At 37.4% G+C, this 25,505-nt stretch overlaps 4 protein-coding genes across 9 annotated transcripts; 2 read left to right on the top strand and 2 right to left on the bottom strand.

Annotated features, from left to right (window-relative positions):
* Nucleotides 1-100: 100 nt before the first annotated feature.
* LOC119995193 (CDPK-related kinase 7-like) lies at nucleotides 101-6,288 on the top strand. The gene is made up of 11 exons (XM_038841615.1): nucleotides 101-1,327; nucleotides 2,051-2,181; nucleotides 2,843-2,884; nucleotides 2,962-3,070; nucleotides 3,765-3,843; nucleotides 3,945-4,241; nucleotides 4,579-4,691; nucleotides 4,854-4,961; nucleotides 5,072-5,134; nucleotides 5,242-5,409; nucleotides 5,679-6,288. The coding sequence occupies exons 1-11, from the start codon at nucleotides 845-847 to the stop codon at nucleotides 5,814-5,816; spliced, it is 1,731 nt and encodes a 576-aa protein (XP_038697543.1). The 5' UTR covers nucleotides 101-844; the 3' UTR covers nucleotides 5,817-6,288.
* A 2,907-nt stretch (nucleotides 6,289-9,195) lies between these two features.
* On the top strand, nucleotides 9,196-14,261 carry LOC119993594 (dual specificity protein phosphatase 12-like). 3 transcript variants are annotated; one of them, XM_038840788.1, is made up of 7 exons: nucleotides 9,196-9,342; nucleotides 10,010-10,505; nucleotides 11,191-11,243; nucleotides 11,425-11,489; nucleotides 11,590-11,668; nucleotides 12,785-13,090; nucleotides 13,732-14,261. In XM_038840788.1, exons 2-7 carry the CDS (start codon nucleotides 10,069-10,071, stop codon nucleotides 13,884-13,886), a joined length of 1,095 nt encoding a protein of 364 aa, XP_038696716.1. In that variant the 5' UTR covers nucleotides 9,196-9,342; nucleotides 10,010-10,068; the 3' UTR covers nucleotides 13,887-14,261. The 3 variants fall into 3 exon arrangements, with proteins under 3 accessions (XP_038696716.1, XP_038696724.1, XP_038696731.1); XM_038840796.1 differs by having other exon boundaries at nucleotides 9,285-9,342; nucleotides 9,897-10,505; XM_038840803.1 differs by having other exon boundaries at nucleotides 9,295-9,342; nucleotides 9,931-10,505.
* Nucleotides 14,262-14,549: 288 nt separating this feature from the next.
* LOC119993616 (rhomboid-like protein 20) lies at nucleotides 14,550-19,766 on the bottom strand. Its single transcript, XM_038840815.1, has 8 exons — nucleotides 19,664-19,766; nucleotides 19,451-19,554; nucleotides 19,096-19,236; nucleotides 17,528-17,594; nucleotides 17,059-17,210; nucleotides 16,881-16,982; nucleotides 15,702-15,824; nucleotides 14,550-15,137 (listed from the first exon to the last, which is right to left on the bottom strand). The coding sequence occupies exons 1-8, from the start codon at nucleotides 19,686-19,688 to the stop codon at nucleotides 14,973-14,975; spliced, it is 879 nt and encodes a 292-aa protein (XP_038696743.1). The 5' UTR covers nucleotides 19,689-19,766; the 3' UTR covers nucleotides 14,550-14,972.
* A 506-nt stretch (nucleotides 19,767-20,272) lies between these two features.
* Nucleotides 20,273-25,362, bottom strand: LOC119992068 (arginine/serine-rich coiled-coil protein 2). Of its 4 annotated transcripts, none has more exons than XM_038838683.1 (7): nucleotides 25,207-25,362; nucleotides 24,165-24,299; nucleotides 22,102-22,917; nucleotides 21,849-21,995; nucleotides 20,979-21,070; nucleotides 20,833-20,904; nucleotides 20,273-20,696 (listed from the first exon to the last, which is right to left on the bottom strand). In XM_038838683.1, the coding sequence occupies exons 2-7, from the start codon at nucleotides 24,292-24,294 to the stop codon at nucleotides 20,295-20,297; spliced, it is 1,659 nt and encodes a 552-aa protein (XP_038694611.1). In that variant the 5' UTR covers nucleotides 24,295-24,299; nucleotides 25,207-25,362; the 3' UTR covers nucleotides 20,273-20,294. The 4 variants fall into 4 exon arrangements, with proteins under 4 accessions (XP_038694611.1, XP_038694620.1, XP_038694627.1 ...); XM_038838692.1 differs by having other exon boundaries at nucleotides 20,833-20,901; XM_038838699.1 differs by having other exon boundaries at nucleotides 20,362-20,659.
* Nucleotides 25,363-25,505: the final 143 nt, after the last annotated feature.

The raw sequence follows: 25,505 nt of genomic DNA, 5'->3' as shown, positions 1-25,505 counted from the left end.
CACATATCAACCAACTGCACATATGTATATCTTGATTATCTTCAAGTTTTTTGGGATCAATAAGGACAACCTGGAAGGATCCAAATTCCAACCCCACTTCCAGTATTATTTTGAGGGAGGAGACAATCAACATCTCTATATTAACACACTCTCTCTCTCTGTCTTCAACAATCACAAAATGCACAATACACAATACACAATCAAATACTTTTAACAGTAAAAGCTTATTATAGAATAGAAAAGCAAGCAAAAGAAGTAGCCTTCATTGGTTTTCTTTCTTTCTCTCTCTCACTTTTCTTGCTGCCTCTGCTAAGCATCTTTTGCTTTCACTGTGATTTGGTCTCCCATTCTCTCCTCCTCCAAGGGGGAAAAAAAAGAAAAAAGAATTTTGGGTTTCATTTTTCTCGTCTTTGGTTCCTCTATTCTCTCCTCTTATAGCTTAACCTACAATCCGTTCTACCTCTCTTTCTATCTATCAAGCATTATTTCTTGGTCACCAAAGTCTTGTCCCTTTTTTTTTCTCCATTTGATTTCAACTCTTTAATCATTTTCTTCTGTAAACTTTTGGGATTTTCTCGGATATTGATTTGGAAGAAAATTCACTGTGCGATTCTCTTTGTGGGTTTGCTTTATTAGAGCTGTTGAATACAGTTTCTAGTGCCATTCCTTTCTGGGTTTTGTTGATGTAGCTGTAGAATTCAGTTAATTTTTTTTCTTTTATGAACCTTCGATTCAGTGAATTCTCACTCCATCCATCTTGACGTCCTTCAGATTGGTACAAAGTTTTGATTTTTTTGGCCAAAATTTCTGTAAATTACTCTCCTTTTTCTACTTCTCTGTTTCAATGGGACTTTGTCATGGAAAACCCATTGAACACCCACAAAACCAACCCAATAACTTAACAATCAGTACTGAGTGTGATCCACCACCGAATTCCCGCCGTAACAAGTCCTCAAACTTCCCCTTCTACAGCCCAAGTCCTCTCCCAAGTCTCTTCAAGAACTCGCCAGCGATATCGAGCGTGACCTCAACTCCTCTACGCCTATTGAAACGTCCCTTCCCGCCTCCATCTCCGGCCAAGCACATACGTGCATTGCTTGCCCGAAGACACGGCTCTGTCAAGCCCAATGAGGCATCAATCCCAGAGGGAAGTGAGGGAGAGATCGGATTGGACAAGAATTTTGGGTATTCTAAACAGTTTGTGTCACATTATGAGCTTGGTGAGGAGATGGGGCGTGGGCATTTTGGGTATACTTGCTCTGCCAGAGGCAAGAAAGGAAGCATGAAGGGCCAGGATGTGGCTGTCAAAGTTATCCCAAAATCTAAGGTTTTGATCCTCAAGTCACCTGTTTTAATTTCGAAAATCTCTACTGAATTTCCATGTTATATATGTGATGCAAATCTCTGCATTGGAGAATTTGATGTGAACAGGATATCATGTTGTCTGTTTGCATTTTTGGAAGCGGCATCCTTTTACAACCATTTGCAAACTGATTTGTCTTGTTAAGTCATTGTTCATAGTGAGGATACTAACTCTTGGTAATAGTCTCCAAGTTAGTGTTGTTTACTTAGGAGGGTGGTGGTGCTATGTAATTGGAAAGTATGCTATGGCAGAGCTGAAAGTGGATCTAAATTCTAATACCATGTTGTATTGATGAAGACAATAATAGATGCGTGCATGATCAGCATCATGTGAAAATGACAAAGTTTGAAGATGGATACAATGATGGAGCTTTGTATGCTTTTCTTTGATGCTGACATTTTGATTTCACCATTGTTTCAGCTTAGTTTAGCGAAAAGTAGCAGTTCGTTAATGCTGTTATGGTTTTGACATTATTATTGACTCCATCCAGAGAAGGCACTTCTTTCGTTTCTCCATGATGTTAATGTCATTTTCTTAATAGGAAGCTCTATTTCTCCTTGATTATTGGGCCGAGTACAAGAGAACATTTATTAATACAGTAATTTATTTTTGTTTGTCTTGGCTGTCTATTGTGGATATCCATGAAGAATTTGTTTTCTTCTTCTGAAAAATGTTTATGTTTGGCAGATGACCACTGCTATTGCTATTGAGGATGTGAGACGAGAGGTGAAGATATTACGGGCTTTGACAGGACATAAGAACCTAGTACAGTTCTATGATGCCTATGAGGATGATGAGAATGTTTATATAGCAATGGAGTAAGTTTGAGTTGATTCACCTCTTTTATATTTCTACTGCATTTTTATTTAGCTAATCTATAATCATATTCACGATGATGATTAGATTCTGACATTTAGATGTGGCAATAATGTGCAGATGTGACTGGCATGTAGAATTTTACTTAATTAGTTGAAATCAAAGTTTAGTGATACAAAACCAAAAGGCAACAACATTGGGCTTTAAGCAGCTCTAAGTTTGACCAATGTGAACTGAGTCATTCATGTGAGCAGTGGCAGCAGCCCTTATATTGTTTGAAATTGAAGACAGACCTGCCAGATTGTTTATGCATGGCCAAATTATAGATCCTTTGGCCTTAAATACATAGAGAGATATTGGGGTTTCTATAAGTGCACGAGTACTTGTTTAGTTTATCTAATTTTCCTTTTCGGATTAATATATGAACAATAAAATGTTCAGCTTCTTCTAAGGTTCTGGGATAGACAGCGATTTCATAAGGTATCTAGCCGCGATTAATGCCTGTTTGTAAGTTTGAAAGTCATAATCCCAATTATAGTTAAGTACTCCATATTGTAGGCCTCCTAGTGTAACACCTTTTTTCTAATTATTTCTCAAGCGAAGATGTCATAGCAGTGGTTGACACTTTTTGGATCTTAACCCGTAAGTGTGTTATGATTTCAGGTTGTGTGAAGGTGGTGAACTATTGGATAGAATACTTTCGAGGTACTCATAGTGTCTCAAATCTTTTTGTCATGGTTAATTATCTCCTTCCTTTGTAACCTTTTAATCATTCTATGAAGGGGTGGAAAATACTCAGAAGAAGATGCGAAGATTGTTTTGGTTCAAATACTAAATTTTGTTGCCTTCTGTCATCTCCAAGGCGTGGTTCACCGTGACCTCAAGCCAGAGGTAATGGACTGATAGAGATAACTGATTTTTGTATTTGTTGATATGCGTTGCTATCAATGTTGGTTCATGGACACGAATTTGAGAGCAGGCCAGCATGTATGTGAAATATAAGCATGACTGTTAGAATCCTCAGTTGATTGACTTTTAAGGGAACACATTGTGAAAACCCTATTTAGTTAACTAAAATAACAACTACTGGTAGAATGATAATAAGAATGGCTTGAATCCTATTTGGTTCTATTCTTGGAATTTTACAACTTGAAAAACCTCCCATTGGGAACTCTGCCGTTCTTTCACTGCAATTAGAGTTCTTGCGTTTAATAACGGAAACAGCCTCCGCTATGCATGGGTAAGGCGTTGTACACCTTGCCGTTTCCCAACCTTCATTGGAGAAGCCTTGTGTATGGGTGTACTTTGCCTTTTTACACTGGTTATGTTTCATGTATTTATTTAATAATGATCTCGTTCAATATATGACATGCTCCACCCAATATGGGAAGTTTTAAATAGCTTATTATGACCACATTAAAGCTTGGTTTAGATTCTGCTTTGATTACCATTGTTGGCTAGTTGCATTTCACACACTGTTATGTGATTTTTCATTGCTGAAGAAATGATAGACCGGAGTTTCTAAGTGATGTTTGCTGAAGTGATTTACATTTCCAATCATAATGAGTTGCATTTTTATTGTCAGAATTTTCTTTTTACTACCAAAGAGGACAATTCCACTTTGAAGGCAATCGATTTTGGACTCTCTGACTATGTTAGGCCTGGTATGACCTATAACATGAGGACTGTGTCCCACCCCCTTCCACTGTTGATGCCCATTCTCTTTGCATAAATGTAGGACTTTGACTGTTGAAAATTTTTGTAGATGAAAGGCTGAATGACATTGTGGGAAGTGCATATTATGTAGCTCCTGAGGTTCTGCATAGATCATATGGTACAGAGGCAGACATGTGGAGTATTGGTGTAATGGCCTATATTCTTTTATGTGGGAGCCGACCCTTTTGGGCCAGGACAGAATCTGGCATCTTCCGAGCTGTCCTCAAGGCAGATCCAAGCTTTGATGAAGCTCCTTGGCCATCTTTATCCCCTGAGGCAATAGATTTTGTGAAGAGATTGCTAAATAAGGATTACCGTAAGAGACTAACTGCAGCTCAGGCTCTGAGTAAGTAACTGAAGCCATTCTTAAAATTGTTCAGTCCTGATATTATCCCTGTCCATACAATTGTATGCTTTATCCTGGGCATTTTAGACTGCCAACCATCTTTATTATTTCCACCATTCGTTCTGTTCCTGCAAACTCATTTGGATTTTCAAACAATTTGTGTTCAAGTAATATATCCATATAGCTATATTTCTAACAATTTGGTAATTGATCGATGGATGACAGTACTTTGATTTTCTTTACCCAACAAGTGTGTATCGAAACACGACTGACAATAGGTATTCACATCTTTCTAAGATAATATGATTCTAATATCATTGTGTGGGATTGTGTTCAGGTCATCCATGGCTTGCCAATCATCATGACACAAAGATACCATTGGACACGATAGTTTTCAAGCTTGCAAGGGCTTATACATGCTCATCTTCTTTACGAAAATCAGCGCTGGGGGTTAGTAGTTTATTGCCTCAAATAAATAAATACGTTGCTGAGTAAGGTTTTGCAAAATTTTAAATTTTCTCCTGATTCATTATTCATCATTGTTTACATGTCCGAAACTTTACTTGGGAGGTGTGAGAAATTTCATAGAGTAAGCTTCTGCTATTGTGACAGGCTCTTGCAAAGACTTTAACAGTATCTCAGCTAGCTTATCTCCGGGAACAATTTACACTGTTAGGGCCAACCAAAAATGGTTTCATTTCTATGCAGAGCCTCAAAACGGTTAGCTTGATTTCTTTATTTTCATGTTTGTGTTTGTCTGTGTCTTTATCATCGTCTTGTGTAACATTTGTTTTATTTCTCATCTTTCGCACTCTCAATGGAATAAGCAGGCAGTAGTGTCGAACTCCACGAACGCCATGAAGGATTCACGGGTCCTTGATTATGTCCAGATGGTAACTCAATCTCATTCATTGCAATTGGTAGCAATTTTGACTGTTTTATTTCCTGGAATGAAAATAATGGTAAAAGTTAGCTGATTGTCCATCCTTACTCGTTCTAGGTTGGTTCCATTCAGTACAGAAAACTGGATTTCGAAGAATTTTGTGCAGCTGCCATAAGCGTCCATCAGCTGGAAGGTATGGATTGTTGGGAGCAACATGCAACGCGTGCTTATGAGTTGTTTGATAAAGATGGTAACAGACCCATTATGATTGAAGAACTTGCCTCGGTATGCTCTTTTCCTTTCCCTCCCATGCCCCTCGATTATGGTCTTTTATTTTTTAAGTCGCTTTCAAGTTGATATCAGAAGTAGAGACTCAAATTCCATGCTCATGCTCTTTTTTTGATGCTCTAAGAGAGAATAGGATCCAATTATTCAAATCCGAAATTTCTCCATTTCTGCATCAGCAATTGTAGGAAACCTGAAGCAAGAATGTATTCTTAAATCTGCCAATTGGATTGTGATGCTGATTTTCCCGTAATTTTGGCGCATTATAGGAACTTGGGTTGAGCCCCTCGGTACCGGTTCATCTAGTTCTTCAGGATTGGATTCGACACTCTGATGGAAAGCTCAGTTTCTTGGGTTTTGTAAGACTTCTTCACGGTGTTTCCTCGCGCACGTTTCAGAAGGCTTAAAATGAAGCCCTGCCAAGCATTCTATTAATTCCACTTTTATCATCACTCTACTTGTGCTGAAATTCTCTCAAGGAGAGACAGCATGCCCGATGTGATCCGAAACAAGCCAGCTTCATCTTGATCACAACAAAGACGTGCTGCAAGTTCAAGTTATAGCCTTCATGCATGCATTTGCTATCAGCACCCATTAGTGGCATTTTCTTCCAGAGTCTATAAAGCTCTCTCTCTCTCTCTATCTCTCCTTGAATTTTCCTGTTTTTGTGCTTGTTTAGATGATTGTACAGATGAGATTAGAATGAGAAAGTGTATTCTAGGGATTTTTAGCAAATAGATTGAAACTGAAGTGAGTTGTGGTTTCATGGCTTTATCTCTTGAGTACCCATCACACCCCCCCTTTTTTTTAGTCTTAATAATAAAAGTCTTCTTCATGTGATCATCAGCCACATGAAGTTATGATCAGAAGTTTTGAACATCTTTTTTCTTTTTCTTTTTTTTCCTGTATGTGTAGTTCTTACTTTCTACTGTGGCTGTGCAAGTCTTGGCAGAAGTTTAGTTGGGTGAGCAGTGAATGTAGGTGAAAAAAAAATCATGAGTAAGTGCTCTTTCTTGGAATATCATGACAACTTGGTCAAGTCTTGCCACAGTAATGCTGCAAATGCTGATGCTAAATTATGTAAATATGATAATTGGGAATGTTTGAGGAGGGAATTTGCAAATTTTCATTAACCTAATGAACAGAAACCATGCAACGCAACACACACATACCTATAATTTTTGTCAAAGATACTGATTCTTGATTCATTAGAACGTACAAAGAAGATGATACAGATCTCAGCCTGACTGATGATCCAAAGAAGAACACCAAGATATGGCAAATACCTGTTTATACCATGGACAAAGAGGAAAGCTGAAACTGCATCTGTAAGACTTCTCATACATATATATATCTTAGATTCAGAGCATTAGAACAGTGTTTGCGCTTGTAGCCATTTATTTGTGCACATCAAACACACAAGCATGCAGTTTACACCATGCATATAAAGCTTTGAGCAGAGAATCTACTGAAATGAAATGAGGGTGTTATTGATCTTTTGCCATAATGGGCTCTTGGGCCGGCTGGTCGAAGTTGATTCTTTCACTCATACCATTGGCATTGCATTAGAAAGTGGACTCTAGGCCCACAACAATTAAGTATATGGGCTTTTCAATATCATGCCCCACATTCATGTGGGATGAGCTTCCAAGTGCACTTTTCTGTTGGGCCCTTGGTGCCAGGCCCACTCAACAAAGTACTTTTCTTTTCTTTACACATGCAGTGAGATCCCACACAAGAGCAACTTTAATTCTACGAACATAATGGGAAAAAGAGGAATCATTTTCAGACGAAACTTCATATATTTGGTAGTTGGAACTGATTTTGGGGGTCTTTCGACTCTTTGCCCTCATTGCCTTTTGTGTTTGGAACTTGATTCTTCTGTTCATTATTCTTCAAGAGCCACCAAAACAACTAGTATCCCACTGACTCAATTGTTCCCTATGCCATGTAGTGGGTTATGTTTATAAAAAGGTCTATAGGACATTGGGTTAATATAATTATTGATCACCGAAAGATGGTTAGTGTTTCAATTTGACCACCGAGTTTTCAATTGTTCCAAATTGATTACCGATAGTTCAATTTGTTTCAATTAAGTCATCCGGATAGAATTGGACAATTTTGGTCAGTCAATCTACTGAGGTGACAGGTTGACCGTTAATTTAGGTATTAAATATTACTGATTTGACAAATGGTGTTTCACATGTGGCTAACATTACATCATAAAATATTTAAAAAAACAATTTCACACAAAAAAAAACTTAAATATCTAAAAAAAACTCCTGCAGGAACTGTCAAGATCGAATTGGTTGTACCCTCGCCGACTACAACATCTAGAAGGAGTCTACACACATCGAAACCCATTTTGGCTCTCAAATCGGTGACGGTGACGGAGCACTCACATCAAACTGAAAAGCTTAGCGCGTCTACAATGGGGGTAGTGTCCATCCTTAATAACTCTGGTCCTGGACACCAACCAACATCGATTTTCTCAGAAAGGATCGTTGCCTCATTGATCTCGCTTGATTTTGATTAAACCCAGAATGGAACAGCAGAGAACTTCATCTGGGTCCTTGTAGAGCCCTAGATCTTCGTAGCTTATTCATTTTGTTTTTTATTTATCCATTGTGTTTTTTATTTATTCATTTAGAAAATTGGTTTTTGATTTATTGATTTTGTTATTACAGATGTAAGGAATTGATTTGTCAACATGTGATTTTTTTTTATAAAAAAATAGTTATTTTCAAGTGAGAAATTATTTTTCACCTACACTGATCGAAATTGCCTAATTCTGTCCGGATGTCTTAATTGGAACAAATTAAACTGTCGATGACCAATTTAAAACAATTAAAAGCTCGATGGTAAAATTGAAACATTAACCATCTTTCAGTGGTCAATAATTATATTAACCCATAGGAGATTTGATATTATTATATATGATGTTATGGGGTGGCCTAAGTGGAGCCGCCACCCTCCCCATACACTGACCTAAGTTAGCATTGATGGAGTCGGGAATTGGGATCATTGGACACAAAAAGTAAGTGCGTGCGTCATTGTAAGTTAGCATGATTAGTGTGTAGGCAAAATTCATCGGATCATATGAGTAATTTTAGGGTGATCAAAATAAAATTTCACATGTTTTTTTTTTGTAAAATATTTAAGAGATTGATGTACTCTAAATATTTGAAATTTACACCAGCATTTTGGTCCATGATTCAACTTAAAAAAACAACCAGCATGGTCGTATAACTCTAAAGAAATGTCGGCCCCAATATTGTTTTTGCAAACCGACATACAAGGGAGGGGACACCTCATTTAATATACTACCCAACAATTAGTACCCAAGTGAAGCGATGTGCGATTACGTTTTAACATTGACACTATTACAAAGATAGTGACTCTAGAATGGATATCCACCAAAAAAAGTCCTACTTTGTATTCACTTAAAACCATATAAAGCATATACTTGTTCTCCTTTTTTAGAAGCATATGCTTCTACTTATATATATTTTTTTGGAGCATATGCTTTTACTTAATCAATCACACTTTAATGAGTATGAATCCACAATATTAAGGTTTTTAGTGAATAAATAGTATAAATGATTGTCAGTTTATTAATAAAAAAATATCAACGGTGCAGAGGGGGCGCACTTTCGCGAGCTCCATCGGATGGAACCTCGGCTTTAACCGAAAGATCAACTGTGGGCCCTCCAACAAATTGCCCATTTTATCGTCGCCACGTGGAGATGACGAGTACAGTGTACGAGGAGATCGCACGTGGCATCACACCTTGCCGTTATTCCCACGTGCGACCGGGGAGGGGAGCGCTATATATATAATCGTGTAGTGTGGGAACTGGACGAGACGATAATCAGAGCAGAGACCCTAGAAACCCGACGTAGATTTCATCGCCGGAGTAATCCAAACTCTCAGGTCAGCGGAGTTTTTATTTACTAATTAAGCAATATTTTCGTGCTCGAGAGAGATTGTTTTTTTTACTTTGAAATTGAAGTTAATGATAAATCGATTCTTATTACTTTTTCGTGTTATTTTTTTTAAAAAAATAAATAAATCTGGAATTGGAGTTCACTGTGGTTTCTATTCAATAAAACGTTGTTTGGATGATGAGGAAGTAAGAAAAAGTGAACCGAATGTAATATATTTTGAAACCCTATTGTTATCCAGTATTTGAATTTCGGTCGTTTAGTAGTTTCAATTTGTCGGACTTCATACTGAAGCCCTATTTTAGTTCTCATTAAATTGAATTGTTGAATTTTCTGTAAGAATTTTGCTCGTGGCATTGAATGTCATGGCTGTCTGTTGCTCACATAGAGTTTGTTTCAATGCGCAATCCATATATATTTTCATTTTTATTACTGAAATTTTAATTATTTCCTAAAGATTTCATTTTCTAGTTGAGGCACGATTGCAAATTGATCGATTTGATCAACTGTGTTTTCTTTGTTTTTCTCCTTCTGTTTCCTCAGCAATTTAAAAAGTTAATTTCCATTTTCTTGGAAGCTAAATTGTCAACTTAATTTACTCAATAAGTTGCAAACGAAGTGAACTGACAACTTAGTGATCCTCTGCATATCAAAAGGAGAAAAAAAAGGATCTTTGAGGTTATAATAGAAGCCGCAATCTGAATTGTGGGTGGTCATGTACCTTGTTCGTGAGAATCTATTCATTGGTGACATTAGCGATGCTGCTGAGGTTCTCCAAAATGGCGGAAATGAGATCACTCATATTCTATCCGTGTTGAGCTCTGCATCAATATCATTTTTCTCCGAATGGCGTAGTGGACTTGTTTTCCCTACGAAAGAGATTAAAAAGGTTTATGCATGTGGGTCTGCCGGCACTTCAACTTCTGATGAGGATTCCATTGAGGGGTCAAAGAGTTCTTTGTCCCCGGATAAGCTTTTGTATTCACTGGAGTATGCAGGCAAGGACTTGAAGCTGGTGAGGATGGCAGTGCCAATTAGAGATATGGAGAGTGAAAACTTGCTGGATTATTTGGATGTATGTTTTAACTTTATTGAAGAAAGTCGGAAGGAAGGTTCTGTTTTAGTGCATTGCTTTGCAGGAGTCTCACGTAGGTATGGTTTGTTCACTGATTCTCACTGTTTTTCATCCTTCCCTCTTATTTAATATTCGTTTCAGTAGTAACTTATTAATTGTTTATTGGCCTTGTGCTATTCATATGCAACGTAGTTGGGTTTTTTTTTGTGATATTTATTGAAGATACGTACATGTTTAGTTTTTGTATTTCCCCTGCATATTTAAATGAAGTTCATGGTTATCTAAATGGAGATGTGAGAAAAGTTGTGATTTTACTTGCTTGATGGCTTGATGCATCCTTCAGATTCTTTGTGGACACAATGCCCATTAGCCTTTGCCAACAATATGGCTAATTTGTCATTAGTTGACGACCCAGTTACTCCCTGATACTCTAATTAAGAGGTTGTGACTGAAGCTTAACATAAAAAAGGGTTCTCGTAAAATTTATTGTTTCACATGTGCAAAATGGTTTTGACATATCTTTAAGTGTACCAAAAGTTTGAATAAAGTTGACATAGACTTGTCCTTTATGTGTTGTCCGTTGATGAACTTTAGTTCATTTTCATGACAGAATTTTATCATTAACACATGCATTTGAGTAATTTGTCATTTTTCGTTTTACTGATATCAGTGATATGTGCCAGAAATTCCCAGAGCTGGCTTATCTAGTAATAGTTTCCCAGTTTTCTAAAACACACCCTTCTTTACATGTGTTCATTGCAGTGCAGCTATCATTATGGCAAACTTGATGAAAACGGAACGGTTATCTCAAGAAGGTTTGAAAAAAGTCATTGTTTGTTTGGAATCTTATGGCTCTTCAGTTTGGTACATCTTTTTTCTTCTAACATAAATCAAACCTTTGATGGATTGCGAGTGTTAGATTTTATTTTTTTCTCTCAGGCTGATACTGTACTATTTTCCTCTTTCCTTTTTGCTTCTCCCGATGCATTTATGCAGATGCACTTGAATCCTTACGACAGAGCCGTGAGACTGTTTGCCCTAATGATGGGTTTTTAGACCAGGTGACGTAAGGCAGTCTTATGACCACTTATGATATTAAGGTGGCTTTAAATTTTGGTGATGTTTTAGTTTCCATATTTAATCCTTCATATCATGTTGCAGTTAAAAATGTTTGAACAAATGGGTTTCAAAGTTGATCGTGCTAGCCCCATATACAAGCGTTTCCGCCTTAAAGTATTGGGTATGATTTGCAACCTGCATTCTCCTTTCCATTCAATATATATCAAGGTGCAGTACTTCAATATCGTACATTTAAAATTCTGTTAATTCAACTCCTTTGACCTAGAAAAAAAGATTACAAATATCCCCCTATAAATCAACACTTCCAGACACCACATCTTCCCTGTGGAATCTGTCTGGCAGTCTATAGCCCTTTTTGAATGGCTTGTTCATTGGTTATATAATGTGACTCAATTGCGAGTACCTTACAGTTCTTGTGAGTTTATCTGTCTATTTGGAGTATCAAACTAATGGAAATATATTTCACTTCTGCTATTTTGTTTGAAACAAGACAATAACTGAAGTCGGACTAGACTTTATTCTGACAATACAAGCCCGATTGCTAATTGAAAGGAATCGCAATTTGTGATGTACGTTGTCAGAAAATGCCTAATATTCAGGGAAGCTATAATTGTCTGTTAAATCATTAACTATCAGGTTACTCTTTCATCACACTCCAGCTCTCTGCGCCAAGTTTTGATGATACCTTTGTAATCATTTTACTTATAGTTAATGGATCCATATGGTCAAGGTATCAATCGTTTTACTTATAGTTAATGGAGCTCTTCTTCTTTTACATCCGTAGCCCGTAGGGTCAGATCACCACTCTCTATTTTCATTGTGTCTAATGTAATTCTCAAAGTGTCATCTTATAAAACAGTAAAAGGAAGGGAAAAGAAGAATTAAATAGGTATACTATACTCTTCATCGTGTCGTCATGCATTTGTTTTATTGGGATAAAAAAGTAAGCTCTGTTATTTTTTGACTCGGGGCATTTTATTAGCTGCCAGTGAGTTGTTCGCTGGCTAAAATGGTAACGGTGTATTTACTGATGTGCTAAGAAAGCCCTTACCATTTAAACAAACCTGTTTGTGCCTTTGTGGGAGAGCATCAGCTGTAACTTTAATTTTTTGCATGATAATGTGTGTGTGTGTGTGGTTTTTTTATGTTCTTTGAAATATTGGGCCTTAATATTTTGCCTTTTTTTCTTCTTTTTTCCTGTTTTGAAAATCATGGTCTAAGGACCAAACCTGAGCTATGAGTCTGATACTATAAGATCATGTCTCCTGGCTTTCAGGTGATTCTTATAATCGTGGAGAGAAAATAGATAGTTCTAAGTTTGGGGCTGATCCTGGCTTGCCAGCAGAAGCTCCTGCAGAAGTAGAAAAATCTCCAGTTAGAGGAAAAAACAGGGCACCGGCATACCGCTGCAAGAAATGCCGAAGAGTTGTTGCATTGCAGGAAAATGTTGTGGACCATGTTCCAGGTGAGGGCGAGACATCATTTACATGGCACAAGAGGAGGAGTAGCAATCTATTTAACAAGTCTGATGAATTTGAGTGTTCTTCTATTTTCGTTGAGCCTCTGAAGTGGATGACTGGAGGTAAATGTATTCAATTTCCAATTCCTGATGTCTATGTGCTAGTCCTGAATTTACTATAGGTGCGAATGAAACTCTAACATCACCTTGATCTGTATTTCCCATTTCCCATCATCCCCATGAAAATTCCCAAAAATTCAAAAACAACAACTATAGGTAACTAGCATTTGGAACAAGTGTTTTTTTTAATCTTTCAATAAGTTATTTATACTTTACTTAATTATTAGGGTAACCGACTGCTATGAGTTGAAGGGTAAAAGGAAAAAATAAGTCAAGGAAAAAAAAATGTTTGGGACTGTTTGAAGTAGACAGAATTGCATCAAATTTTTTGGAATTAAGATGAGCTACTGGTGGAGTAAGAATGAGGTGTTATCTTTTAGACATTAGAAAGTTCACATAAAATTAATGTCTATATTTTTGTCTCCACCCAAATTCAGTTGGCCTGTTTGGTCTTGCTCCTTCGCTTGATTTCTTCAGTCTTTAAGAGTACTATTTTAGCTTGACAATCCTTTGAATGACATTTTTCGAGCAACCATTTGGTGGAAATATTAGGTTTCAGGTTTTCAACTATGTTCTAATTTTGTTGGATACGCTTTAAGTCATAGGACTTTGATAATGATACACACCTCTCCATTATCATCCAGTTGAAGAAGGTGCATTGGAGGGCAAGCTTTCCTGTGTTCATTGTGATGCCCGCTTAGGTTACTTCAATTGGTCAGGTATCCAATGCAGTTGCGGGAGCTGGATCACCCCAGCCTTCCAGCTTCACAAAGGCCGAGTGGACATCAGCACTGTTTAAATTATACTGTGGCAAGAGCCTATCATCTTATCCTCCCCAAAGAATTGCCCCATGCTTTGCAGAAATAAGTAAGGAATAGGAATTGCCATAGAGATTCCATTGTGATATGAAAAATGCATCAAAGAAACCTTTATGACTCTTCTTGCACAAGGACGTCGTGAGTCTCGTGACTAGTGAGCATCTGCAGCTGGAGATGCGAAGCATAATAAATGGCCTTGTGTTTGCAGCATGCAAATTACCCTTTTGACTGGTTCCCATTTTGCAATTGAATTTGCGTTATTTGTCTGAATTTTATGGTTTCACTACATTTTTACTGGACAGATTACAAGGCTGGAATGTATTACTAGAAAAGATTCAGTTTTTGAATTTTCCAAATGCTAGCTTTTCCTCGCATCTGTTTCTTTATACTAATTCAAAATTACTTGCCATGGGCATGATGGAATGAAGCAATAAACTGAAACCAGATGCTCGGCTCCAGTATTCATATGTGGCAATTGCATCCAATTTAGATGTCTTTTTCCAGAGATGAGTCCATAATTAGGAATGGAGAGGTGGACTTGGATTCCCTTGGAACCAATATGACAATCTAACCTGCCTGTCAAAGGTAGTGGCACATTATGCACATCAGCATTTAGGATAAGGATCTAAGGGGAATAAAAACAATGAACGCCAATTGTAGAAGACTAGAAGTAGACAATATCTACAAACTGTCGGACTCTGGCATGTAAATATACCATATTACATCCTAATTCTAGAAGCTGAGTTAACAACCAGAAACACCTTGAATGCTTGATCAGAAAACAAATATTACCCATCAGAGAAGGATTGCATCTTTTCTAATATGGTGTTGAAGAATTTCTACAGGCTCCTAGTCTTCAATTAGTTTCATGTGTTAATACTACTCTTAAAATGGGCAGCTACAAAACCCAAAAGAAACCGGGATAAACTATTAACAAAGAAAGGATGAACCCTTCACACCATGATACCCTAAATAACTCGGTGGATTCCAAAAGACTCAATCTCAATAATCTTGTTTCCCCGATTCACAGCAGTCCAGTCTTCAGTTCCTCTAAAAGCCTTGATACATTAGTGGAGGTTCTGCGCTTCAAGAAGAATGTTTGTAGCTGCGTTAACATCATTTCTAGCATGCACAAGCGCCTGCCTGGCTGAGTTCCTGTCAAAACCCATAGAGACAAGGGTGGCAATGGCATCCTCTGGTGGTTCTGCAGCTGAAGGCGCAGGGTAGGTTCTCTGAGATGAACAGAGTGAATGAGTCCTCAGGCAATGAAGGACGCGTATAAAATAAAAGTACAACATAGATTTATTAAGTAGAAGGCTGTTTTTTTTTGAACGAAAAAGATTTATTAATGGAACCAAGGGGGTGCAACCCAAGAACAAAACAGATTACATAATCTTAAATTTGAAGGCTGTTAAACAAGATGAACTTCAAATTTGATTTATATGCACACTTCAACTGAATCAAAGAAGAAAAGCCACCAGAACAAAAAAGTTCAAATACAGGCAGAGTTGGGTCGTCCAGTAGATGGTTGTCAAATCAGTCCACATAGCCCACACCCATTTTAAATATTACAAGAGAAGTGACAGAAATGGTTTGGGATTCAGATGCATCTAAAATGATTGCTCATCTCAATGATTTTGCATGCTTCAGCCATTCAAAATCAGACACAAGTTTAAACCAACACAATGTGAAATTTGAAAACAATTGTGCCCATGCAACCTATCGTCATTCCAATTGGTAGATAATTGAATGTTTCAAGAAAATGGTAAACGGAAAATTTCAGTAGAGATACTTGCCTCGGCACGGCGACCTGGGTAGGATGGTACAGTTCCTACAACATTTCGACTTGGTGTTGAAGGTGAACTCCCCATGGATGGCAAGGAAAATCGCAAAAAGAATGAAGCAAAAAACTCTGGGAACTGGAATGCAGCAGTTAGACATGCAAAATTGTGTATCAGTGAACATATGCAAAAAAAAAAAAAAAAAAAAAAAAAAAGCGAGATTCCAAAAAAATTGAATATTGATTCAAAATGAAACTGAAATTCAGAATGAACGATTGGCAAAAAAGAAGAGAGTTCCTTTTCAACACTAATTTCAATTCACATCTTTCCTAGACAAAGACTCAAATTGCAACTCATGTAGCTAGCTCAATAGACAGCCCAAGCGTGGGATATTGAACTTTGTCATAAAAATCTCTCAAATACAGCCCCTAAACTTAATCTATCCACAACTAAAAACATGTGGCACTTTCTATTATAGCTAAAATCACAAGTAACTTAAAATGTAAGCATGAACATAAAAATAATATATCCCATCCTTGTAAGCTAAACCATGCCCACAACAATTAAAACATATCTTCTTTTTTTTTTGAATGGAAAAAGTTTTATTCAAGCACCAAGGGGGTGCAGCCCAAACAAATTACAAGGGGGAGATAAACAGATGATCAACAATGTTCCCAGAAAAGGAAGTGCCCCATAACCTAAGGCAATCAAACCAGGTGCTAAGAAAGTGTCTAGGGAGGATTATTTTTTTTTGAACACTCTGTTGTTACTCTCTCCAGATCATGCCGAGAAAATGCTGCTGAAAGTTCTTGAAGGAAAGAAATCCAATCCAAGTCAATCCTAGTACCCTTTTTTTATGGTTCTATCCCAACTTCCATTCAAATTCATAAACATGCGCTCATGAATCGCAAAGCGCAATGGTAAATCAATATATAAATTTTTTTGACATATAGTCACAAAGGAATAGACGAACATGTGGTCCAATGGTGAAGTTGCAACTTGCAAGGGTGTAACCTAGATGTTACAAGTTCAATTCTTGAAAAAAGCTTCTCCACATATTATGTGGGGGGTATGGTCTACATACATCTTGCTTGTCCCCGACCTTTCCCACTGCGGGAGCTTTGTGCATGGACGTTGTTTACTTTTGTAGTCATATAGCAGTTCCTTACTCAAAGATCAAGTGTGAAATGTAACCTTCGCTTTACGAATACGGAAGATGTTCAAACGATACAATGAGCCAGCAAGGATGCCACATATCCCAGGTAAAATGGATCTTTTCCAGGCCGATAATAGAAGCTGCCAGGAAGATATTTATATTAGATCCTTAAATCTGGAGAAACAAAGTAGGAAATAAACAATGTGCACCCTTTACCTGAAGGCCAGCAAGATATATGAAAGACTTGTCAGAGAACCGCACACGAAAAACACGAAACAATGTTGAAACTGGAATGTCGAAGTAAAAGGGCACGAACGAAGCAAATATTAGGCCATAGGGTCCAGATGTGATTAGGTTCACTGCGGGATCTGCATAATAATAAGTGCATTTTACACAAAAATTATACTCAAACTCTGCCGAGGAAACAAAAATGGATTACCATCCCTAATGTCCCAATGCCACATAAAAAGAGTCAGTGGAAAGAGGATTGGAAAATGATGAACAGGGCGATCTCATTGATCCAAGTCTACACCAAGCCAGATATTTCAGAAATGAATGTAACTAAGGTCCAACCAGAAACTTAAAGATAATAAATACAAATGACTGAAAATTAGAAGAGCGGTAAGAGGCAAATGAATCAAAAATTAGGATTTAACTTAATACACACCGTACAGCAGGCACATACCTTTCAGGAGTGATAAAGCTAGAACCTCCAGGAGCAGCGAAACTACTATAGAGAACAAGATAAAGACCTGCATTAAGGTTGACAAAATTTAAAGAAAACATAACAGATATAAAACATCTGCAGGAGCGTAAATCAATCATCTAATTTGATAGTCTGACTGGAAAAAGATAAAAGGGGAATATAACTATTATCAACAAACAAAAGATGTGTCCAATTCTGAGAACACAACACTGTAGAATCCTAAGCATGGATCATACATTATGCAGCTAAGTAACTCATTGTCATGCACTGCATGTACTCCCAAGTCCCTACCCATGTAAGAGTGGTCGAGGTTAGATGCAAGCACAAAGAACCAGGTAGGAATAGGATAACATTTCACAATTGATTTGCTTAAAGCAAACTAAATGTATTCACACCACATCAGGTGAATGGAACATCCATACTGCTAATAACTTGTTCTGTTCTTTCCACTATCAAAACCCCAGCTTCTAATATTAAGAGAGCCTAAAGTTGACATAATCAGCACATAATACATCAAAAAGTGAAAAAAAAACTATCATGTGTCCTTTGTAAGTCATGTACATCACATCAAAGATGTGTCTAATCTCTTGGAAGACTGTCTTTATAAGCTACCTCAAATAAGTTACCATTGCCAACCGTAACTTTAATTTCAAATACTGCTGCCACTTACATGTGGACAGCTGTTCTGAGGCCCGCATCAGCTCTTATATTAAGCAATCAAAGTAGAGTTTGTCTTAAAGTCCACCCCTATATCAGTAAAAGATAAACTGAGACCTGAATACCTGACACGTAACCTTTTCCAATAACTTTTGACAGTTCACTCAATAGGATAAAGCTTGAGTGCTTGACACCAATCCAGTCGCAATTTGGTATATTGAAACTTCTCCTCCAATAAACTCTATCCAAGGTCATATTCCGACTTCCTCAATACTATAAAGTTTAAACCATGCCATTATTGTCTATATTTTTCTCATCCCTTCCTTGGCAATATGATCATTTTTCATTCAATACACCAACATACCTAAGTTCAATTTGCTCAAACTGTCTTAATATCTTCAACTAATCATAAACCCAAATGACTTTTACTTCCTTATTCTCACTCTCTATTGTACATATCATGGATTGTTTGGGAAGGCATAAGCACTAAGACACTTTAGGAGAAAGAAACTCATTTTCAAATTATAGACTGGATGACCAACTCTCCTTTGTTCCTAATATAGCAGAACTTGGTTCCCTTCATCACATTTTTCTATTCAGAAAAGAAAAGAAAAGATCCAGAGAGAGAGAGAGAGACATAGCCCAATTAATTAAAAATATATACAACAACAAAGAAGGGGCTCCAGTAGATGCACATTTATCAAGAAATCAAACGGAGAGAACTAAATCAATGACAATAAGCCTCATTTCTCAATTCTTTCTCGCAGCTACAATTAAAACTTAATTCAGGACAAGACTAAAGAATAAAAAACAGAATTACTACTTTAGCCACCAAAATTAGAGAACCTGAAAATTGGAATCACTTTATTACAGCAGATAAAACTACTCACCAAATACTTATTTGAACCTATCTGTCTCTCAAATACCCTGAAGTAGTATAGCAGAAAAATTCCAAATATGAGCTCTGGCGTAGAAGAAAAGGAAAAAACCGACACAATTAATTTCCAAACATGAAGCCCGCCGAAAATATCCTGCCACGAGGACCAATAATAAAAAAAAATAAGAATGCACTCCAAAAGTGACAAAAGATGATATAAAATGTTGATCGATTAAACCCAGGTCTTGAAACAAAGCACGAAATTTAACCCAGTTTAGAATACTCGTCTAAAAATCAAAAAAAGAGGAGAAGAAACAAACATTGCGTCAAAATTTTGAATCGGTAAACTAATATTAAAAAATGAGTACCTGAAATGATGATAATCCAAGCTTACTAGAGCGACCTCGTATCCCAAAGAAGATAGTGAAGAGAGCAGAAGCGATAACGAAGGCTCTTGTGGCCGGAGCATTGTCTATGATGCGGACAACCAGAGAACAACTTGATCAAAGCATTAAACGGACACAGATAACGTACATATACATATATATACACATCCTGATGAATAAATTTAGAGTACGTACTAAAACCAGAGGGGCCGCCGTTCATCTTTGGGTTTCAGGAGTGAGAGCGAAGAACCAACGACCTTTTCTTCTTCGTCTTCTCTTGTTTTTCTCGGCTCTGAAATTTGTTTTCTTTCCTTTTTATTAATTCCCAATTATTAGTCCCTGACCCCACCATCCCTCCTTTTTCTTTTTTCTTCTCTTTAAGTTTTTATGAAAAATAAATACACTTTAATTTTTTTTTTCTTTCAAAAAGGGAGGGCCCAAATTGAAAAGTCTTTGCTTTTTTAAAATACTTACATCCAATTGAGATCCAATCAATAAGATTTTAGCAAATATCACAAATTTTGAAAAAGATCATGGACCTTCTATTGTATTTATTTGCCCAAAAGAAAATTTTGGATAAGAGAATTTAAGATACTCGAGCCACATATAAATGAATTACAGGAGAAAAAAATACAAACAACGGCCATGGCAGAACACTCCCGGACAACACAATATTAAACAACGGCCATGGCGGAACACTCCTGGACGACACAATATTAAAGATATAATCATGTAGTCAATATGAGAAATCGAACTCATCCAATTACTTGGCTTTTTATAGAGATCATACATCTTAGAGATAGAGCCAAGCATAGACAATAATCAATTAATGATGATAGTGCCATGAGATCAAGGCAGCCATAGAACACACAACACCACCCATCTTTTTTTTCTTTGGCAAAACCTGATATATCCAATAACAAAGCATGTCCTCATATGAAATAAGCATAACATAGCAAGAAGCATCGCTCTTGCATAATAGTGCAGCAAAATGTGATGAAATATCTGTGACAGAAGGAATAAGTACAGATCTACAGAAGCTTAAAGGCCTAAACCAACAGTGCGGCCATCTCTTCTTCGAAGTCCAGCAGTATATTGCTTCTCCAAATCCAGCTGCAGTTCCTTTTGCTTTTCGGCTTGGAGGAGGCCACCACCCTCTTGGTTCTCTGGCTTGAAGTCGCACTTCACACCCTACAATTGGCCATAGGTACCAAGGCAACCTCAGACTCTAAAACTGTGTTAGTAGGTTTATAAAAGTAGAGTGGAGAATGATCTTTATGGGAACATTTACCTCTTGATTGCATAAAGCAATGTGAACCACACACATATGGAGCAGAAATTAAAAGGTCGAGAACAGTATTTACCATGAGTTTGTTGAATTTTTCCTGTCTTTCACGATCTCCAAACAGTGGAGCATCCCAACGATGGGCAGACTGCTGAAAATGCCGAAAGGACATTTAATCAATTCCTCAGAAAGAACCACAGTTAAACTCAACGATATTTAAAATACCTCTTCTGCATTTGTGTTCTTCTTCGAACCCCAGAGTAGTTTCTTCTTTTGGTCAGTAGACAAAACACCCGATCCGACAAGGTTCCTGTTAACTGTATTATCCAAAAAAGATTTTATTCAAGAACAATATCATGGAGGTGTGACATCACCAGTATTTCATTCAACTAGCATCAATTACTTGACTGAGCCTCGAGACAACATTTTCTAGTGTGTCTTCAGACATGACTCCATTTCAATAGAACTACTGTTTACAAGGTACATGGTAAATTAAACCCCTCTCGTGGAACTATCATCAACAAAAAGTGAATCCATAATGACTAAACATTTATCCAGTCAATAACGGTGCAGCTGCCATTTTGTTAATCCTGTCATCCGTACAAAAGCCCAAGAAAAAGGGGAGGACCTAGATCTAGGTAAAAGGGCCGCGCTCCACATGAGCTGCATTCCCTGTGAATGTGTATGTGCATCAATATCTGAGTTCATGTTTGTTTACAGATTGTGGGGGGCTATGTTGATGTAGGGTGTAATTTTGCATCTCATGTACGGATGCACCTCTTTTTTTATTAATGGACACCAGTTTGTTAAAAAAAAAAAATCCTATTTGACTGTCCATTTCTATTGCAAGCCAAATGATCATAAACAGTTCATTAATGTCGCAACAAAGCCACCCATTGAGCAGAAAATAGAAACATATTGTTTTACTTAAAACAATCAACATGTTCAAGCACAAAGCTCATGCTAAAAGAGTAGCATACGATAAGAAAGAAAACTACTGTAGGCATCAGTAGCTTATGATGTCCAAGTCTCCAAGCCCATCTTAAACATTATCCAGTAATGTGGAAATTAGATTTATATGGAGGAGATATGTACCTAATTCAGCAGCTTTCATCGCAGCAAACTTTGCAGCATCTAAATCAGCAGCTGCCTCTGCGACATTTGCCTGAGCCTGTCCTTGTGTTTCACCATCAATCTCATGTGCTTGCTTTGAACTTGAAGACTCCATTGCAGCAGCTATAGCTATAAGAATGGTAAGGAAATCCTAATATGATAAATAACCATCGAACAGCAGCCAAGACAGTAATATATAAAAATTAAAAATGAAGAAACATAAAAGAGAAGCTACCATTTTTATCGTAATCAGTCGCCTTATCCGGACTAAATAACTTTTGCTTTTTTGCAGAAGATTCTTGATTTTCAGTTGCAAATGTAAACCTATTCTCACCCTTCTCCCCTGATGCTCTATCATACCCATTCTTGCCCCTATTAGCTTCTTGATCATCATCATCATGTGTCTTCCTTGCCTCTTTGACAAGATTTTGACTTCCTGTCTCCTTTCGATCTTCCTTAAAGCGATCCCTTTCAATTCCATGCTCCCGGGATTCTTCATAGGGGAATGTACGATCACTCTTGTAGTCCCCAGATCTCTTGTAGTAATCTCTTTTCTCATCTCGACCATCTCGCCTATGCCGCTCCTTCTCGGAATTTGAGCCACCATGTCTCCTACCGGATGAAGCTCTTTCAGCTGACGGATCTTTCTCCTTGTATCTATATCCTGAACTATCATACCTATCACGATTATATCTGTCCCCAGAGTCTCTTGACCGGACATACTCACTATCCTGTCTTGTATAATCAGAACGATTACTGCCTCTAGACTCTCGACCAGTATGAGATGTTAACCTGTAGTTATCTTTTTCTCCATCATCTGCACGCCTGTCATGTCTGATATTGTCATCATGCTTAGAGTAACCATGAGAATTCCTGGAGGAATACCGATCAGAGTGTCTATGTGAATAAGCAGCTCTGCCATAATGGCTTCGACTAGAATCCTTGTCTAATTCTCTCACGTCATCCTTGATTCTTGGTTGATTCTCCAAGACTTTCACAGGATCTTTACGTAAAGATGACGGACTGCCGTTATGGCCATGTTTAGGACTCCCTGTATATATTCACCACACACATAAGTGCCGAACACCAAAAAAACAAAAAAAAGAGCAAGCAAAACCACTTCAACCAGCCAACGTGTGTTTCAGAGAAGGATGCACCTTCAACCACAAAAAGGTTGATTTCTTAAACTTTAGCAATTTTCTCATACAAATATTAATTAATGACTGACCAGATAAAACCTCCCAACTTTTCAGCAACAAGCCAGATACCAACAGCAGCAAGGACACCCCAACCGGGCTTTCACATCATCCACAATACACTCCCAGAAAACTGCAAACTGGGCACACTTTCCAAATCCAGAAGAACAGTATCACATAATTTTAGATCAATTTTTAGAAATTGAAAATTCAAGCGTCAATTTCAAATAACTGGTGTAGCCCAGAGTATAGAATGTTAACGAGATTCACAATCAACTTCCCATTCCAGTTGCAAAAACTATTTACTTAGCATGTCCTGTCTAGGGATGGCATAACAGAAGATAAATTCATCATTCTTTAGAGTTTAGAGACTTGTTGTCAGAGCAAGACAACTCAACTAGTTGTCGACGTGAGATAAAGGCACTAGGCACCTCATCAACCCCCGAACAAGACAAGTTTGGTCATTGGTGAGGCAGTAACTTTGGTGCTTCAAACAACATGGGGTTCTTGTATCTGTTTACTCTTCCTCTTCTTTTAAAAACTTCTCATTATTTACAGGACCTAATTAGCTGTCTACTTACATGTGGAGAAGACATGTTAGTTTACCGTAACACACTTGTTGGCCCTTCATCCCCTTTCTTGGATTCATGCCAAAAATCCTGGATATGCTCTGCTTTTTTCTTTCCAGGGTGTTCAATTTGAATACTCCTAAATACTCCAGCTTCTTCTGTATCTTTCACGTCGCAACCACCAGGTTCTTTTTTCTTTTTACGTTTTTTTAATATCCAAATCCCCTACCTCTACTTCCTCTCTCTCTCCCTAAAATCAACGCAAGTAATTGTTTCTCTTTTGACTATTCTTCCCCACTTTTTTCTCAGACAAAAAATATATCGCTCACTTTTTTAAATCTATGACAACCAAAACATGCACACATGATACAACTTTCACAACGTTGTACACAAAAAAACTACCACTACCATAGAGTACCATAGACTACCAACCAGGAATACCAGAGACTATCAAACCATTGGTGCCAGTATGAATTATCACTCCGCCAAGAGAAAAAAAGGTAGTAATTCAGGAGCAAAATTTAAGAACTCACCATCAGACGATGATCCACCAACTGGAGAATGCCGACGATACTTCCTATTAGCTGCATCACTTAAAGGCTTACGGAATGCAGTTTTACTGTCAGTATTTGCCGGGGAAGGCAACTGTAAATCTGAATCCATGAACCCTAGAAGCAGATAACACAGATATTCCAACATAAGGACAAAAAAAACAGCAGTAGTAAAAATACTATACCACGTAGGAGTGACACACATAAACGCATGTGTACAAGCACAAGCATTTGTGCACAAAAAGAATGTGCATGGCATACAGGACATAAAGCATAAGGTTAATTTATCCTTAGGGCATCCACTGCCAATACAAAACTTAAAAGAAAAAAACATGAGCACATCATCTCTATGTTGCACTAAAAAGAACATAAGTTCGCTAGTCATAGCTAAAAATCTTAAATTCAAATTTTCATTTGCATTTGAAACTGTGCCCAAGTGGGATGAAGCAAGCTTTTCCAATTCACATATACAATAGGTAAGTCAAATTAACAGCTTAAGACCACAGTGGAGCTTCAGTCAAATAGTTTTAATTATTACTCTCCTTGCTCACATACAGAATCAATATCCAATCCAATATTCATTTTCAATCTTTCTCACCTTCAAACCAATAAAGAAAGCTTCCTCGTTCAGAAATTATCACCGTTTATGGATTTCTAAGTCCTCATCCACCGTTCAGCAGGTAAAACAAGCTGCTCCTATTTCGCACTCTAATCATTCCAATCTGAATCTTCCTTCATCTCAGAGACGAAGAATCAAATCTCGAGTTTATGGTAATTATTAGCAACGGCGACGAATATTTTATTAAAAAATCTTAAGCCGAAATTCAGATTGGCTCAGGCCTAACGGAAATGCACTAAAAGCACGAGTTCAAGAACTATTTCTAACGCTTTCTCGGCACAATCAGAGACAACAACATATCTAGGGTTCCGAAACACAATTTTAGTAAGCGACGATAAATTCAAATATGGACACGAAAGTAATAGGTTTAAATAACAAAGAACGAGAGAAAGGATACTACAGTACCTGTGAGAGGGATTTCGTCCTCAAATTGAGAAGAGTTTCAAAGAATTCATGCAATCACTGGCTCTAATGGTTGGTTTTGCTGGTTCTAGGGTTTGTTCGTGTGGTGAAATTTAAAGATTTTTTTCGAAGACAGCTTACACAATGCGAACATGGATTCGTAATCAGGTGAAACAAGCTACACGTAAGCTTCATATACGTGGAAGCCATTCATTTGCTTTCCCAATTTTATTAAATAGGAATATTTAAAATTTTAAATATTTTTTATTAAATTAAATATGATTTTGCGTTTAAATAGGAAT

Source organism: Tripterygium wilfordii, chromosome 3 (genome assembly GCF_013401445.1).
Source record: "Tripterygium wilfordii isolate XIE 37 chromosome 3, ASM1340144v1, whole genome shotgun sequence".
NCBI lineage: Eukaryota > Viridiplantae > Streptophyta > Magnoliopsida > Celastrales > Celastraceae > Tripterygium > Tripterygium wilfordii.
Note: the sequence above shows the minus strand (reverse complement) of the source record. Positions and strands in the feature narration are given on the sequence as shown.